The sequence below is a fragment of the Acipenser ruthenus genome, chromosome 7 (assembly GCF_902713425.1).
Source record: "Acipenser ruthenus chromosome 7, fAciRut3.2 maternal haplotype, whole genome shotgun sequence".
NCBI lineage: Eukaryota > Metazoa > Chordata > Actinopteri > Acipenseriformes > Acipenseridae > Acipenser > Acipenser ruthenus.
In genome coordinates this window covers 3,218,449-3,237,758 of record NC_081195.1, presented here as the reverse complement: position 1 = coordinate 3,237,758, position 19,310 = coordinate 3,218,449, and the positions used below count along the sequence as shown (strand labels likewise).

General features: G+C 37.9%; 2 protein-coding genes across 3 annotated transcripts; one reads left to right on the top strand and one right to left on the bottom strand.

Annotated features, from left to right (window-relative positions):
* The first annotated feature begins 1,942 nt into the window (after positions 1 to 1,942).
* Positions 1,943 to 11,947, top strand: LOC117415185 (inositol 1,4,5-trisphosphate receptor-interacting protein-like). Of its 2 annotated transcripts, none has more exons than XM_034025210.3 (2): positions 1,943 to 2,119; positions 8,731 to 11,947. In XM_034025210.3, the coding sequence occupies exon 2, from the start codon at positions 8,744 to 8,746 to the stop codon at positions 10,358 to 10,360; it is 1,617 nt and encodes a 538-aa protein (XP_033881101.3). In that variant the 5' UTR covers positions 1,943 to 2,119; positions 8,731 to 8,743; the 3' UTR covers positions 10,361 to 11,947. The 2 variants fall into 2 exon arrangements, with proteins under 2 accessions (XP_033881101.3, XP_033881099.3); XM_034025208.3 differs by having other exon boundaries at positions 1,943 to 3,394.
* A 2,083-nt stretch (positions 11,948 to 14,030) lies between these two features.
* On the bottom strand, positions 14,031 to 19,310 carry LOC117414788 (glutathione S-transferase omega-1-like). The gene is made up of 6 exons (XM_034024589.3): positions 19,036 to 19,310; positions 17,777 to 17,885; positions 16,889 to 17,111; positions 16,349 to 16,450; positions 15,025 to 15,131; positions 14,031 to 14,437 (listed from the first exon to the last, which is right to left on the bottom strand). The coding sequence occupies exons 1-6, from the start codon at positions 19,064 to 19,066 to the stop codon at positions 14,284 to 14,286; spliced, it is 726 nt and encodes a 241-aa protein (XP_033880480.1). The 5' UTR covers positions 19,067 to 19,310; the 3' UTR covers positions 14,031 to 14,283.

Genomic DNA, 19,310 nt, shown 5'->3' with positions numbered 1-19,310 from the left:
AGCAATCTGTACCAGAAAAGCACAACAAGAACCGAATGCATTGCATTGTACAATTGTGGTTTAGATACAGCTACAGTTTTATCAGACAAGAATAAAATCTGCTTTGTTGAATTTTTGAATTTTGGCTGTACCTTCTGCCAAAAGCAAGACATTATCCTTGCTTTATTATCGCACCCATTAACACCTTTATGCGATACTTCACCTATAAAACAGACGAGACACGGTCACGTGCCATTTTGATGGACAACATTCTAAAAACAAAACCAAATACTGCCATCTAGTGGACAGCATGTGGAAGTGCTTTATCAGTGGTGAAATGCCAGTCATGGTGGTCCTGAATAATACCAGTGAAACAGTTCTAAGACAGACACTAAATGTTGGTGATGTTTATCTGTTGATTCATTGGCTCTTTACTGGTATTTGTGACAGCCAACTATTGTATTGAAACTGGGAATTACTGAACCCAAGCAATATCTGCCTTTAGAGAACAGTCCTATTGAAATTATATGGTGGGCTGTGTTCATTTCTCTATAAGCCATGTTGCCTTTTATAATAATAATTCTTAAGTAACTGATCTCGTTTTTAAAGTAAAAGTGTTATGGCTCATCATCATCCTTTAGTTTTCTATTAAACACATGAAACAAAACCCTCTGCTGTCTAGTAAAATAATAGCCCCTAACCCCGCAAAAAGGGTCCCAGAGAAACCATTTAGAGTGGGGTGCTAAGCTACGCATGGTATTTAAGATAAGATTTATTTTTTTTCCATGTCACACACACACACATGAATTCTAAGTATTAATAGCCACATGACGCTAGCCACAGAAATCACCTAATAATAACCAATACAAACACGGTCACCCTTTTAAAACATTATAGACCAGTTTAAAAGCGAAATGTGTTTGCAGCCGCTTCCCAACCAAATAACTGAAATCACATATAAGTAAATATATGTCTATGGTTCTTCTGCTTACTAACGCACCTGCATATATATATATATATATATATATATATATATATATATATATATATATATATATATATATATAATCACTGAGGTTTAGAGTAAAGCCGAGGACACAATAGTGTACATGTGCAAGTGACAAGTTTCAGTCAACTTTGTTGCAAACTGTATCAAAGGAGTGTTGATTTGAGATCGGTACAGTATAACTGCAGGGCGGCGTCTCTGAAAACGCAGCTTCCAAAACGTCACCACTACCTACGCTTAGTTATAATAAGCAACAATGTAGCAAACTAAAGTAACAACAAAGCAAAGTGATACTTTCAATTCCACCTCGTCTTTGATCTTAAAGTTATTACATTATTGGGTGATATTACATTATAGGCAACAAATACATGCTTGAGGATTCTTACGTTACTTGGAGAATGTCACATGGTTGTTACAATCATAGTTCTGATGAAGTATTCACAATGAGCTAAATGTAGATCTACAAACAATCCAGAATCCGGTCAGCTGCTTGCAGTTGTTCAAAATGTATTTTGTTTAACACTAAAGCAACTGACCGTATTCGGGATTCAATATTCTGACTGCAGGGATTGTGGTTAATACATTTGAAAAAGCACATTGAGTACTTACAACCCTATAAAATACATTAATAAATACATTTAAAAAATATTAGTTTTAGGTCAGAATAAAAAAAATAATAAATAAATACACAGCAGACAAAGACCAGCATTTAAAAACAGTATATTTTTTCAATTTAAGAACACGATTAAAAAATTGAAGTGATCATCATTACACGGACCCGACCGTTAAGAGAATAATGATCTGAAACAGGGCGGCACCTCTTCGTTTTTCAATTTCCACGTGACACGGGTGTACGCCTACAGTGTCAATAGTCACGTGATAGGGGCGTAACGCTCGCAGTAATGACGTTTTATAATCCGCGCGCGCAAGGCTGAGCCCGCTCTTGGAGTCGTTACATCACAGAATAAATCAACCAATGCAAGTGATGTAGAAAGTCATGTGACTAGCTTCTTCTCTGGCGAAAAAAAAAAGAAAAATGGCGTAGAAAGTGAATGCGAAGCCGCTGTGGGATACTGTGAGGGAGACCCTCCTTATCGATTTTTTACTCATTTTTTTCTTCTATAGGTGGTATAGGCAAGTAAATAAATGTTAATCGGTCCATTCCTGGTAGTTAATGATCAAATTGCCAGTTAATGCCGCGAGATGTAGTGGAACGGCATTCAAGTCGACACACTTGCTGTTATATTCCTTGAAAAAAAACACGATTTACTGTGATGAACCGTTTTAAACATAATGCTGTGTTGAAATTATAGCCTGTTAGAAATTAAAAAAAAACAAACAAAAAAAAAAAAACGGTCTGGTACCGATTATAGCGTTCATCTTAAAACGGTATGTTAACGGTATGTTACGTTTAAATTTCAAGTGTTGTTTTCAGTGGTCATTGTATCAAATAAAGACTTTCATTTGATACTTCACAGAAATGGATAAAGCGAGTCTTTTTGGTTTTAAAGCCGTTTGAACATTGCAGTTCAGCAAACGCAACTTGCAAATACAGTTACACAGTCACCGATAACTGATTTGGAGAAGAAAAAAAAAATCCTCAATTGGCATAATTAGGAATTCTGTTAAAAATAATAATAATAATAATAATAATAATAATAAAACAATGTAACAATAATCACATTTGAACTTTGCTCTATTTACAATTATTTTTATCTACCCAAATAAAACAGAAAAACCTTCAAGCAAAACACTGAAGCCAAAAATAACATTCAAAACAAAAATGATGAGGGTAATGGTAAATATTACTAATACAATCCTATATATACACATTTAAGAATAAAGTTTATTTTATTATATTGAAAAAATGGTGGTAAATTATGTGGACCCCCCAAAAAAACACCAATACACTTTTTGATAGGAAATATCAGCTATGTATTGTTTTCTCTGTGTTGTCCATCAATATTCCAGCTACAATTTCTACATACTGTAGGTGTCTCCCGAAATTTGAAGCGACAGATTTTGTTCTACATTTTCTAGCAACATGTCGACTCCCCTTGGTTTTAGGTAAAACATTGTTTTTAGTGCAACACACAGACCAACAATTAGCCGGGAAGTTTTCGAAGCTGCATTTGTTCACAGTTCTTCTCGAAAAGAGGTCCCGAGTATACCTAACCTATTTACCGCTGAACCGTTGAGATGGAAGAAAAAAAACTTTCTCATCATAGCGCGGCCAGGAAATGAGTAAAAGCAGCCTTCAGAGAGTAAAATGCGGAACAGGCTTCTGCCTCATTGAAACTCTGCGTAGTTTGGGCTAGCTTGTGTGTTTTTTCTTTCTTCTTTTTTAGTTTCAAAGCAGTATTATCTCTGGAATGTATTTCGGATTTGGATTCTACTAGGAGCAAACAAGTGGGTATTATTATTTACTTTGGTTATGGCTGATTTATAAAACAGTACCCGGCATTTTATAAAGTAGTTGAGCAGGTATTGTGTAGCCAATTCAGTGGTTGCGTTTATTATGTTTCTGTTCTTAGTATGTTTTTTTTTTTTTTCGAACCTGTTGTAGGTTTAAAAACCGTTATCGTGCGGATGTGAGTTTGCCTATTCGTAGCAATCCGCTCGTTATAGACACGTGCGCTTTTTTTGCACAAAGCCAGGATTTTACATTCAAATAACTCTCTTATTGAAAGTTTTTAACTCTGTAAACACCAGACTGGCCTATAAACACAACATGGAAATGTTACGGAATAAACAGAATCAGGGAAGGACTGTACAGGCCTGCTAGGTAGGCGTAGTTCTTTTTTTTTTTTTTTTTAAATTAAATTTCACTTCAGTACGAAATACTGCAAGAACGTAATAAAAAAAAAAAATAGTGGCGAAAACACAAGTTGACTATAGGTACGACTATATAGGTATTACTATCCAGTTGTGTACTACTTTTTAAATATGAGTATTATCAATTTATATGTATTGTCTTATACTTATTTATTATAGTTTTTATTTCTTCACATCCTATTCTGGTGCCAAAATACGTGTGGAATTTATGGAAATGTTTACAAGCCTGCCAGCCTGTCAGATGTGGGGTCAGATGTAACATTCTGTGAAGTATAATTAAATAAACAAAAACACATTTAATTTAACTCAAGAATTGAATGCTTTATTGAACAGGATCAATTTTCCCATATTATATATAACTATATTGTGCCCAAATATAGTTCGGCTAATGGTGTATGGACCATTACTAAACTTCATGTTCCAGCAAGAAACAACAAAACTAAGAGCAATCAATTGTGTCAATTATAAGTACAGAGATCAGGGATGAGAATGCTAAAAGCCTGGATCCATAAACTGGATAACACACATATAACACACAAAAAGAAAATTGGGGATAAAATGTACTAGGTAAAAAAATCAATTTTTTGTAGATAAAATCTCAGATCTTTGGCACAGTCAGCTCCTCTTCCAAAGGCAGGGAGAGACCTGAAATGAACATGTCGAGTGACTGATGGTATGACAGCTTGCTTCTGATTGGAGAAATTCAAGGTGTTACAACCGTCCCCGGTCTCCCCTACCAAGTGGCAATGCAATGTTAAGTTTCCACTATGAACAACGATCTAATTAATGGGATTTGCTTAGGCAACTTAAAAAAAAAAAAAAAAGACAAAGAATAGGCCCTATTTAAAGTTCCTTTTAAAGTTTTTTGATAAATAAAATACATGTTGATATTCATAAAACTTATTAGGACTGCTATTAAAAAAACAGCTGTAGGCCAAGTCTAAAAGAGTTTTAGCAGATGTGTAGATTTTTCGTCTATTTATATGTTATGGGCTGGGAACTTGGATTCTGTTTCTCTTGGGGATAATTTGCAATGGCCAGGGTCACTTGCCTTCTGTTTTCTGGGTGTGCAAAGCAGAGCTTTTAAAGGATGGTTTCATCCTCAATTAATGTTTCCGTGTTTGTTGTGCTTCTGATTTGTCATCATTCACTCTCTAAATCCTGCAGGCACAGACATGGCAGCACTTTCATATCATTCACTCTCTTTGAATCCTGCAGGCACAGACAGGGCAGCACTTTCATATCATTCACTCTCTGAATCCTGCAGGCACAGACAGGGATGCACTTTCATATCAGAGCCAGTACGGTTGCATTATTATTATTATTATTATTATTATTATTATTATTATTATTATTTATTGAATAACTATTTTAATTACATTTTTAAATATTTAAACAATGTCAATGCAAAACAAAAGAAAGCTGACAGCAAGATCTAAGTGTATTATAACAATGTTATCCAAAATGAAGGACTAAGGCCAAAATAATTATTACACTAAACATTTCTAAATTCATACCTACCGCATTCTCTGAATGTGAAAAATGTAAGTTAAAAACTGAGAACATTATACATGCATTTTGCTGTTAAAATGAATTCAATAAAGCAACAAATTAGTGAATACATTTGTGATATTATTTATTTATTTATTTATTTATTAGCAGATGCCCTTATCCAGGACGACTTACAGTTGTTACAAAATATCACATTACAGATAAGAGCTGTTATAAAGTACAGTAAAATCTAGAAAAAAAGGATCAAATTCAAATAAGAGCAAAATAAAGAATACAGTAAATAATTACATTTAAGAGCGAATTCGACTAAGAGCAGCTAACTTATACTAACAAATATTTGCTTATACGAGTAAAGTCCAGTAGAGCATGTAATAAGTACGATAAGTGGATGGGAACGATTTCAAATAAGGGCAATTACCAAAAAACATGAATACGGATACCTATAAGAGTAAATTCAAGTACAATATACAGTATGTAGTTATAATTAAGAGCAGTAGTAGAACATGGCAAGACATGGAGCAGTTCAGTGCAAGTGCAAGCTGATGCAAGTTGTGATGTGTGGTTGCTGTTTGGTTCTACACACTTGTTTCTGCTGTATGCAAGTACAGCATGGCATAGATACAGCTTGAGCTTGTGCAGCAATAATGAGCTGTATTTTGTGGCGTTTTGTGATGTATTCCCTTCCCACTCCCCCTTCTATCTCTATTTCTCTGTTATGAGCTTGGATAATGTGTGCAAGGATCATTGTTGTAACCAAGTGTTTTGCCTCAATGTCCCCAGAAAATAGTTAAGAGAGTGGATCCTGGCAAGCTTTCAGTATTAAATAAAGAAACACAAGCAAACCATTAACTCCCAACCAGAATAATAACAGGCAGAAGTAAGGAGGTACTTCTGGTGGATTATGACAAGAGGCAACATTTCACCTTGTGGCCTCCTTTCTCAACTGAGCCACCCGACTCCCTTTCAGCATAATCGGTTCAGGAACTGAGTAGAAAAGGCTATCTTGTTTCCTTTTATGGTGAGACAGTTTGATGATGCAAATTGTGCATCTTTATTAGTGGACTAAAATATAGCTGCCCTTTGTGAAGCCCTCTTAAGAGCTCTAACAAATCATGAAGGTACAGGCAGATGTCCTATTCAGCGCTCTGGTTTCCAGTGTATGTCTATATTGAATTTACATAGTACTTAAATTGCATACTGTATCCCATCCACAGAAAACCAAAGCACACACAGGGATTCTTATAAGAACCACAAATGAATTTTTCTGTTTTATTTATTTGGTCAGTCAAAAAGGATCTTTATTTGGCAAGTTGGTTCTAATGCCTTGAAATGCAGTCCAAAATATAGCTTTTTATGTACAAGAAAAAACGCAACAAAATGCAATCATGATGATATTTGTAATACTGCTGCAATTTTGAAACCCAATGCAACAGAGGCCAGATGTATACAAATGCAGAAGTATCTAAATATACGCAATGCCATATCATCTTTCTGACACAATAAAACAATTGAATCGTTATTTCAAGGAAGCTTGATTCAGCTGCATGTAAAACCCTGTTCCATTCAGGAGCACTGATGAGATAAAAAGAAAAGCTTGAGCCCTCAAGTAACCATGGCGATGATATCCTTGGACTCTAGTGAAATAAACACATGCCTGTGGGAGTTAGCTGGATCAGTGGATCCTGGGATCACACGCCCATCTGACAGCTCTTGCTCTTTTCTTCAGTTCGCTGCAGTGTCTTTAATGGATTCATTTAGACTAGGGGACAGCCAGGGCTTGACGTTACAGTACCGTACAGGAGGTAAAGTAGATTTATTTATGCCAGGTCAGTTGCATGGTGCTCACCAAGCTTTTGAAGACACCAATACTGTACACACGTGTGTACATAACTGTGTTAAGTTTGGTTCTGTTCTTTTTTTATGCACTTATTTATTTTTTTGTTCACGTCTGTGATTTCATAATGTGCAAATGCTTTGTATAGTCTTGCTCCTTCTGCCTCAGCACTGGGCAGTGTCACTTAATAATATGTTAATTCTTAAAATCTGACCCATTCAGGTTTGAGGTGTTGAGAAGCTGTCTTGGCAAATCTATCTAAGTGCTTGCATATAGTTTGATTCTGAGGAAGTAGGTGAGTTTTCTGGGACCAGTTAGCTATGTCTAAAGCCCGGTGAAATTATTTTTAATTTTTATAATTTTTCGTTTTATTTTTCACAAATGTCATTTTATTACAGATACACATTAATAAAACAACTCAAATAGTATCGTATACATCATGTTTTAACTATATACATATTTTTTATTAAACATTATCTGATTTTTTTTTAAACTTTTGACAAACAGACCTCGCACAGAAAAATAATTTAGTTACCATAATTTCTCATTAGCGGCAGTAACGGTAACATACAGTCCCCTACTCTTTTTAATAAATATTTACTATTTACAGTAAATGTTGCCCATGCTCTCTATAAAAATACAATAAGATAAAATAAAAATATATATATATTTACACTGCCCTATTATTGTGGGGCTGTCATAATAATTGCACATACAGCAATCTACCCATTACAAAAATATGTATATAGGATTTGTAGTTCAATCCCATTGCACTGAAGCAGCATACAAAACAAGCTTGGGGTTTCTCAGTATTAAAACATGTGACTAAACAAAGCAGATGCATTCATATCCATTCAAAACCAAAACAGTGTTTACTCCAGTGCAAAGATTGCACCACTTGAAATAAAAAAAAAAGAATTAGCATACTAATGCAAAATATACAAGCAAACAAGCCATATTTTCCCCAAAAGCAATAAACAGCTAATGATGCTTAACGACGGTATCTTTCGACTCCCATTCCAGCCGACAGTTGCAAAGTCTGCACAACATTAATTAGTCACTGTCAGCTGCATACACCCCCTCTTGCTCAAATTCTTTGTAGTATTGTTAAATTGTTATGTGCGGTTTAGGCATTTTAGAAACAAACATCTCTTCTCTTCCATGACAATTTTAATTCCCAAACGACTCACCTCAATTTATACATCTGCACAAGTGCTAATCAGAGCTTTCGTTGGTAATGGCTGAGCCTAGACAACTATGATTGAAAGTATTTATTTAAAGTATTTTCTGTATAAACCTCACAATTAAAAATGTCACTATGTTTGTTTTATAATGATTTTTCATGTTATTTCTTTTTATATTTGCATTTAGTTTTATTTCGTTTTATATGTTACATTTAGTGTTATTTCGTATTTGCTAAAAACACAGTGCTCTAGCTGTGTCCCACTGGCGGTGCAAAGTGGCTGTATCTGAGTTTTAAAGGGGAATAAACAATCTTGCATTTTTTTGCTTTCAATACCACATAACAACAGGATTAATAATTTTGGGTTTCCATCTTTTGCAGAAAGACCAAGACCATGCAGGGGGGGATCTTCCGGGTGTGTGTGGTGGTGGCGGCAGCCCTCTTCTTTCAGAAGGAAAACACCACCCTTCCTGAGCAGGAGGATGACATAATCCTTCAGATGAAGGACCACGAAGAGAAACTCCAATCCGAGATGATCCGTCTGGAACAAGAGGTTTCCAAGCAGGATCTGGAGGTGCCGAAGGCAGTGGAGGAGGAGGAGGAGGAGGAGGACAACCAAGGCTTGGACTTGTGGAGCACTCTGTCCTTGATCATTTTCCTGATGATTGAGATATGGAGGCAGGACTTCCAAGATGGTTCTGCTCAGGATTCTGCTCCCAATTCCGAGGAAGAGGACTACCTGGTCATTGGGAATATCTCTCAGAAAACCACACTCCCAGACAAAGTGGTCCTGGCAAGCTTCCATGATAACTGCATCCGTATCTCTGGCAATGACTTCTGGAAGATGCGGGAGTTTGTGGAAGGTTTTGCAGATGACCTTTTGGAAGCTTTGAGGAGCGTGTGCAACAGGGATGCTGATATGGAAGTGGAGGACTGCATTGGCGTTGGGAGCATGTACGAGAACTGGAGGGTGAACAAGCCTCTGCTCTGTGATCTGATTGTTCCCTTTGCTCCACCGGAGCCGTATTGTTTCCAGTTTCAGCTCTGGTGCTGCTCAGGAAATGATGTTCCTCCAGACAGACAGGGATGCGGGAGGATCAAAGTTGTAAAAGCCAACGAAGACGGTTCTGGTTGCCTGTGTGGAAAGAGCAACCTGGGGGAGGACATGCTGTGCCTCCTCCACAGCAAGAATGAGACGCCCAGGGCTACCGACACCACAGAGGACCTGCTGTGCTCCAAGAATACACCCTACTTAGCAAAAGACCAAGTCATGAAGTGGTTCCAGATCTCCATAACCAAAGCCTGGAATCGAATCTCCCACAAGTATGATTTTGAGCTCACGTTCCGCAACCTTGATTCGCCAGGAGCTCTGAAGGTGAAATTCAGGTCGGGGAAGGTCATTATCTTCAACATCACTCCAGTGGTTCAGTTTGAAGACACCGATGCCTATTTTGTGTCGAGTTTCAACAGCAGCAGCCCTCCAGATGTCTATTGGTCACTCTCCTTAGCCGTCTATGAGAAGAATTTGCTTAAATCCTTGGCCAAGAAGCTACCAGACAATCCCTGCCACCTCAGCTGCCTTCAGATCGTCTCTTTCCTGCACCGGAAACAGTCCAGTCTGACTGGAAAGAGCGGCCTCACCAACTATCATTTGAAAACAGCACTGCTGCACTTGCTGCTGAGCAAAGCCCCTTCAGAGTGGCATCCAGAGCACCTGGAGAAAAGGCTGCGTGACATCTTTCAATTCCTGGAGAAAAGCCTCCAGGAGAAGAAGCTCTACCACGCTTTAATTGGTAACAAACAAGTTTCGAAGGATATCCTCATTCCAGCACAATTCCAAGCTTCGGAACCACTCAACTTGTTCCGTCCACTGGTGCTACAGGGGGAACTGTATGCCAAGACAGTGGAATCCTTTCATGAAATGCTCAGAAATGCACCTGTCCTGATACAAGAGTATACCACGCACTTTCCAAATGGGCTTGTTCCTGCTTCATCGAACACGCGTGTATGAACTGCTGCTTTTTAATGCATCTGTTTTGACTGACCCTGTATGGGGCATGATTTAAAAACAAAAAATAAGTCAAGGAGAAATCTCAAGTGACTAGTGTGTGTGTGTGTGTGTGTGTATATATATATATATATATATATATATATATATATATATATATATATATATATATAATAACAGTCAGGCTGTTTTTATTATTTATTTGGTCTGCTAAATTGTTGTTTTATAAAAATAAGTCATACAGGAAAGACTTTTAAATATATTTATTTACATTTTTCAGATGGGTTCAAAAGGAACCTCACCTGTTTGCATCTGGAGTGAGAACAGAGGCTGTATGTGACAGAACCGCTTCTAATAGCTGAAACATGACTCGTCGAATTATGTTAGCGTTAAAAGATTGTGTCTGCGATCTAAACAATGCTACACAGAGACCCCAAAGAAGGACATTCTGCACTGCAGCTTTAAGTGTTTCAACACAGTGTTTTGCTAGCTTTTGTCTGAAATTATCCACAAGATCATAGTGAAAGGTATGGAAGGAAGAGTGTGACAATTATTATCATTATTTATTTCTTAGCAGACAATGAAAAAAATGCATTCATGAAGTCCGGCAATCAAAAAACAAAATAAAACAAAAACCTCACGTTAAAGACCAAAGAACATGAAGGTTAGTTGCAATGAGGCTGTGTAGTCCAGTGGTTAAAGAAACGGGCTTATAACCAGGAGGTCCCTCGTTCAAATCCCACCTCAGCCACTGACTCATTGTGTGACCCTGAGCAAGTCACTTAACCTCCTTGTGCTCTGTCTTTCGGGTGAGACGTTGTTGTAAGTGACTCTGCAGCTGATGCATAGTTCACACACCTTAGTTTCGTATCTTGTAAAGCGCTTTGTGATGGTGGTCCACTATGAAAGGCGCTATATAAAAATAAATATTGTTATTAATGTACCAGTATTAAAATGTGAATACTTTAACCTTTTTTACACTAGCTGTATGAATCCACTAGAGAGAAGTAGATAAAGAAAAGCTGGCTGTACTTTGCTTGATATTAAGGAAATACGTAAATAAAAAAAAACAAGATAGAAAAGACACAAATTACAAAACATATATTTGTGAAGTTAAAAATATAATTTCACCTGTTTCAACAATGTTTATGAATGTAAAGATGTTTATTATATATTTTTTAAAATGCACAATCTTTAAAGCGTCTTTACATTTAATAATGGGGCCCATCCCTATTCTATAGCTCTTTACTGGGGGCAGCCCTCCTGAATTATCTGGGTTTTAAGCAGCCTTACTGTAGTTTACTCTGTGGTCTACATTTTAATAATTTACTACAATGAGTTCCTTTTATTTTTCCACCTGGTCGTTCGTGAGCTTGCTGGTCAAACTAAATCAGCATAATTAGAGTTACAATTGACCCGGTTTGTCCAGTTGGCTTTTGATTCAGGATTCAGGTCTCATGTCAGAACTTTTTAGCAGGTTAAGAACTTACAGTAAGCTGTGGTACTGTGCTCAGTCTATCGGTACAAGAACAGAGATCTGCTTTATTTGATTGTATCAGTGCTCGACAATAAACAGGAAGCGAAGGCGAAGGCGTAGGCATTGTTTTTGTCCACACAAACCTTTGTCGAGGAAATACATGTTTACATTTAAAGTGGTGGGCTGCCCCCCCACCCCCCCCAAAAAAAACAGGGAATGTTTTTATTATTTTAAGACTTTGAAGTTGGAAAAAAGACACTGTACATTATATATATATATATATATATATATATATATATATATATATATATATATATATATATATATAGTAATTGTAAATATATGCAAATGCTATTTTCTAGTGAGATTGCAAGGATAATATTGAGAAATCAGTAAGCCATTTTTTAATGCTTATTTTATTGGACTATTCCCTGAAGTGTTAGGGAAGTTAACTACAATATTCAAATATTTCAAGGCACGCACAGTGCCATGACACGTTTACTAATAATAATTTAAAATGTGCTTTGTACTTTTGCATATTTACTGCTTGGGACTTGATATAATTAAGGGTTACTTTCTAAGAACCAATTGATGTTAAAATCCAGTAGAGTACTAAGACTTGTATCAAACATGGCAAGTGAAAAGGAAGGTGTTACTTAACAGGTCTTAACAAGTATACATTTGGAACCAAGATTCTTAGTATCCGTTGAACCACCTGTAGAGCAAACTAGTACATATGTAAGACATATTTAGAAGCCAAATCTTCACAATTACAGCCCAATAATCTCTGAGAGAGGTGACCAAGATGGGCGTTGTGTGTAATGGCATTCTAGCCTGCGCCTTACAAATGAACAACTGTTTGCAGCTGTTACACTGCAAGTGATGTCATTATAATGATATTCATTATGTAATAGTTTAAGAATCTATAATTGTGACAGTGAACTGTACTGTTTATTGAAATATGAAATAAAATAAATAAATGTCAGGAATCGGGTATCCCTTGCACTTGTCAGACAGGTTTTGCTCATAATGTAAACCATATTGAAATCGTTCTGTTATCCTGTGTCACTAGATTAGAGTAGAGGTGCCCACACCTACATTGGGAGTTAGTGAAAGTATTGTAATGCTTTGTTTCTATGCATTGAGACTGAAATGACATTACAGACCAGTAAAAATATATATACAGTACCTACAGCATTTAGCTCTTTAACCAGACTGCAACCCATAGCCCCATGTCTACAAATGTCAAGACCTGGCATTTTGAATGTAGGTGTGCGTGCCTATTTGAGGGGGATTTCACAGGATGTGGGATGGTGGGTAACCCTCCTGCCTAATGCTTTACCAGCCAACAGCAACACTTGCATCTCCCCGTAGCACCCTTATAGGTCTCTCCTCCTCATGGAAGCCCCCTGCTTAGCACACTGTCTCTATTGTTTAAAAGTAAAGTCCAGGAGGTTTTCAACAGGCATATCTGTGAATGTACGGGTCACAGGTTCGAAACTGAATTGTTCAGAGTAACCTTTACTTAGTCAAGCTCCTGCAGCAGCTTGCATTGGATTCATGCTTTCACTGCTCCCCTCTTTCAGTCTGCTCTGCCATTCTCTTGGCAATTCAGTTTTGTGTTGTTAGTCAAACCCATCTCAGTGTATGCATCTCCTGGTAACTTACTACAGTTCGCTTCTAAATTATAAGAGGTTTAACACAGCAACCAATGGAATTTTTAACACTCAGTAAAATATAGATTTGTCAAGAACATTTTCTTTTTCTGGATCAAATGTTACTCTTACAATGTCATCTTTTAGAAACATTACAAAAATGTAATCTGGTTTCCAATGCTGTGGAATGTAATTGCCATTATAATGTGAATTCTAGTTAGTGCTTGATTAGGTTTGCGTGTAAAGCAGCCATGCCAGTATTGTCGGTTACAGCACTGTCTTCATATCTTACGCTACAGAGAGAATAGGAATAACGTTGCTCCTGTCATAAATAAATCAACTGATCGCTGTGTCAGTGATCACACATTTTAGTCAATAGCAGTGAATTCTACATTTTTTTTTAAATCCTAGTAAATGTTGTCTGACCCTTTCTGATTTAATCCCTTGGTTTAGGGACTTTTTGTTTTTGTTGTTGGTCAATGGAGACAAAGCTTCCAAACAGATAGCATAAAAATAACCGAGTCAACCCCTTACAACCTGGTATGTCTGCAAAAATAAACACATGATTTATTGTTGTACTATATATGCACAATGAAAGTAAATATGCATCTTTGTCATGTCCTTTTATTTGGATTGAAGGGAAACTGGTCCAATGAAAATATCACAAAACCACAAAATGGGCTGGAGGGAGGTGGTTGGTTATTTAAATTGACCACAGTCCCATGATTTCATACAACACTAGAACTAAAATAATGTTGGACATTAAAAGGGACAGTAGTTACCCCTAAACCACCTTACAGCCCATAATCATAGGCGTCTGGGTTGCCTTCCAAATAGAGCTTATAAAAGCCCTTGTAGGTTTCAAGATCAGACATGGTTGCCTTTACAGCAGGGTCCTCCTTCATGCGCTCTACCCAGGACTTGAGATTGTGGGTGTGCTCAAGACACCTGAGAAAACAGATAAAGGGTTTATATATAAAAACATCCAACACATGAAATAGCAATCAAGTGTTAGTCTGGTTTCCTGGTAACAGTAAAAATATAAACTACAACTATTATTTTAAGTACATAAGAACGTTTACAAACGAGAGGATGACACGTTTGTTCATCAATACTATGTAGATAGGCCAACCTTTGCCAAAAATCTAAATTTGACAATTAGCCTGAAATAGGTACGTGGGTGGCCTTTCTTATAAAGATGGTCTACAGCACATAGAGTTAAACAAATAGAATGAGACATTTTCATTGTAACATTAGACCAGGAACTGTCTTGGCTGAATATAATAGTATTGTTGAACAAACATGTGTCATTCTCAGTCCTAAAATGTGTCTTTTCAAATGTGACACTGATTCTAGAATGAAACTGCCAATCTCTTGTTTTTAAAGTCCCCCAACATTTCGCCAGGACATTCCAGAACTAAAAGCTACAATTGGACAGTTTGTTTATGCTTTTGCTTTATGAGAATGAAACTGCAGTAAAGAAAGGTTTAAACATTGTTGTTGTTTTGTGGGTGGTACTATTTTGTTGTACATACTTGTTCAAGGAGACGACTTCCAATCTCTCAAACCAGGGCCAGATCATGTAGTCAATCATAGACACAGAATCTCCTCCAAAGAACTGGCTCTTCTGGTTGGCAAGGACCTGGAAACAAGAAATGGTACCAAACACAGAGACGTCATATAGGCAACACGGAAGAACAGCGTAAAAATAAGACCAAAAGATTTAAAACAACTGGCTTCTGCAGCACACAATATGTTTTCTTTGTTCATTCAATTGTTTAGGGATTTGAAGAGGGCTGTTGCTCCAATATTATGATACAGAACAGGATGGGAAAATGGTTGATTTTAAAATGTCTTAAAGTGGTTACAAGGATTTTCTAGATAAAATCTTAACCATGGGGTTGTTTGTGCACAACACAAAACACACAGTTAATTCTCCCACTAGCTTGCATTCTCATTTTCAGCACAAGAGGAAATGACATCACCCAGGCAATGTTTACTCGCTATGTTAATAGAAAGCAGCTGTGAGTGGCTGGAGTCTGTTTGCAGCTGCGTGGCTCGAGTGTGTGTTTGAAGCTGTGTGACTCGAGTGTGTGCTTGCAGCTAAGTGGCTCGAGTCTGCTTTCAGCTGTGTGACTTGTCTGTGTTTACAGCTGCATGACTCGAGTCTACTTGCAGCTTCGTGGCTCGAGTCTACTTGCAGCTGTGTGACTTGTCTGTGTTTGAAGCTGCGTGGCTCGAGTCTGCTTTCAGCTGTGAGACTTCAGTGTATGTTTGCAGCTGCGTGGCTCGAGTCTGTGTTTGCAGCTGTGTGACGAGTCTGTGCTTGCAGCTGTGTGGCTCGAGTGTGTGCTTGCAGCTGCGTGGCTCGATTCTGTGTTTGCAGCTGTGTGACGAGTCTGTGCTTGCAGCTGTGTGGCTCGAGTCTGTGCTTGCAGCTGTGTGGCTCGAGTGTGTTTTTGCAGCTCCTGGTATCCTGGCACAAACAACTTGGAATGCTTCCACTGCCCAAATTGCAGGACTTTTGTAGACTACATTACACCCTTACTATTCAGCTTGTAATAAAACAGGGCCAGCAAGGTTGTCATCTTAAACACGCTTTAAAAATGCACATTGCTGAATACTCCTCTGTTTTAGCTCTTGGATGCTGCCGCCCTAAATCTGTCTCCTACATGATGTAGGTCTGGCATGTAGTACAGGAATTCTGATGTTTAGAATTTGTTTTGTATAATACAAGGACCTCTGGTGCTGCAATACAGTACCACTGTTCTACATTGATAAGGCTACATGCCGCTATCCCCTCAAGAATGAGCATATATTAATAAACAAATAGCGTGTTGATAAATGACCCGTCCTTACCTCGTTGAACTGGGTGAATTTACACTTCATTTCCTCCTCTAGCACAGAAGTATCTTCACCATTTTTCTTGGCCATGGTGATCTTATAATAAAGTGCAATTACCTTAAGAGAAAGATAGGATCACGTTATAGCATTTTTTCATGGTTAAGATTTGTTAATACATTGCTGGGGGGGGCGGTGTTGTGTCACCAAGACCAAATTCATTTCATAGTTGTTGATTTTCATTGTTTAATGTTTATAATCAATCAAAAACAGTCCTGAAACTTTTGTGAAGTGGGTTCAAGGATATGATAGATACAGGAGTCTTTGGGTCAGATTACTGATGGGGGATGTGGTACAATTATATATTTTATTTTCAACATAGGATTCCCCATCAACAGTAGTTTAACAATAGAGTTTAGGTAAATAGTGCAATACAGTATTCCATGTCTGAAGCAACTTTGAGTGTCCCCTGTTGGTCATGCACATAAATAATCCTATTCCACAATCAAACTACATAGACTTTAGCATCAGTATTTGCATACAGCACAGGCAGTGTACCTTGGAGAAATGCTCCACCAGCATCTTCTGTTTGGCCTTCTCATAGGGATCGGTTGGAATTAGCTTCTTTCCCGCATACACCTCATCCAGATACTCGCATGTGATTGGTGACTCATAGATCACCTGACCCTTGGGCGTCTCCAATACAGGGACCAGGCCAATGGGATTCTTCTCAGTGAACCAGTCAGGCTTGTCCTTCAGGTTGATGTTGATGGTTTCAAACCTAGACAAATGCAGACAAGGCATCTAACAGAGTTTGTGGTTCCTCTAGTCTAACCACATCAGATCCAGTCTAACCACATCAGATCCAGTCTAACCACATCAGATCCAGGCGCTATTCCAGCTCACTGCTCTGCTGTGCTAGTCAGGGCCTTTTACTTTGAACTTTTACTGAAAATCCACGATTAGTTTAAAAGCACTCAGGCTAGTAGTGCTGTTTTTGTTTTCAGTTGAAATACCTTTACCTTTCTCAATTGTCTTTTTTCTGTCCTCCCCCCAACAGTATGCCTCATTTTCCCATAAAACTGTGAAATTAAATATTTGAAATGATTTTGACGAGTTCTTAAGTTTGTGTATTCAGTACTGCTACACATTCTCAGGAAATTAAAACCAGTTACAAAAAAAAAAAAAAATGAACACAAAGGGTTTATAATCTAGCTTTCTTACAATGACTGAGGGTTATACCTACACCAAATTAAACAACCTTATTTGCAAGGTTCAAGTGTCTACTTATTTTGTGTAATTGGAGGAGAACTAACTGCCATCTCTGTGGGCAAATTCCAGTACTTCCAGTATAGCAGCCAGTCCCAGTATTTAACTTGCGCCTGGCAATTCCAGGAGGACACTGGCTTTATCTTGCCATGCAGTCTGTTCTGTGCTCATGCTTACTTGACACCTTTTGCTTCAAGGAAGAGACGTGTTCGCTGTGCAAAGGGACAGAACCTCATACTGTAGAGCCGAATCATCCCTTCAGGCACTGGGCCAGGAGCAGGGCTTCCTGTGGAATAAACAGCAGTCACCTTCAGAGCAGCACAGAGAGAGCATGGCACTGGAGGGCACCTAGAACCGGCTCTTCTCAGCCTCGCTATGCATTTAAATGGTTTTTCATCAACCACCTGATTTGGTTCAGAGACCGAGAATGTATTTAAATGGCTGGGTTTCCATGTACAACTTAAATGAAAACATCCAGTTTATTGGACATTTGGACTAAGAAGGCTAGGAACGTTAACGCAACCAAGAAGATAAAAGTGTGTGGTGGAGTGCAAATATTTATATTCATTGCAATCTGTGCACCGCTCCTTTCTCAATATTTACAGACGCCTACTGGAGGTATTGCACTATCACAATGACTTTGCACAAACAGTACACGTGACTTAAGAGTAAATGCTGCGTAATGCTCACACGTCACAAAGACAAAGGGTCTACTCTGTTAATCTAAATGCGTGGCGTAACCAAATACTGACAACGTTTAAAATATTATAAAAAGGGGACATTGTAAAAACCAACATCTTAAACAGTGCGGGTTAATTTACAGGTTTGGTGCTTATTTAATCTTGAAACGGCGGCGGTATGTCGATCTCTCACTGTTCAGATCAGGAAGTGCGAATGTGTAGCCAGGCAGTGGGCTCTCTTGTCTTAAACTTTCATAACAGTTTATCAGCAATTTTCAAAACGATTTGCACCATTGTGAAACAGATCCCCAAATCTGCTCTTGCAAGTTCATCAGTGGCGAGCAACAGATCCTTATATCCGAGGACAGTTCTGTTTATTATTTGTACTTAAACTTGACTAACATGCTGTTTTATTTAATGTAACGAACACAAGTAAATACTAAGTAGCGAATGCAATTGCAACCCCGCTGGGTTTTTAGATTAGCGTTCTTCTGAGCTATTTCTGTTTTAACTGAGTACATCACATCTTTAAACGGGTACTTGAGCAAGCGTCAGGATAATAAACCCCCTAATCTGTGCATGCTTGTGGCGGGCCCGATTATTACTTTTTAAAATAATATATTTTACAGTTCAGTTACACTTTCTTCATGCACCAATATGCCTGAACGTAGTTGTGTAGATATTTAATTGTATTCTCAAAACCAGTTCTTAAATAAATTGCATTTGCAAAAAAACCCCCGTAAAAACTCAATTTACCTTTGCCAAGGCACTTTGCAGATGCAGCCATCTTCACAATGTAAAAACACACCTGGTACACAATAAATTATTCCGATTAGAATTAACAGCGTGATTCGTATCACACGTTTAAATTAATACCACTCAAGCAAACGATCACTGCCCGCACGACAATCTTCCCCACTGCTTGTTTGACAACGAAAAGGTGAGCTTGATGTCAACTTGATTTGACACACCCCCTAGTTATAAAACTGTTTTTAAAGGGGTGGTTTTCGGTCACCGGAGATATTCTAACA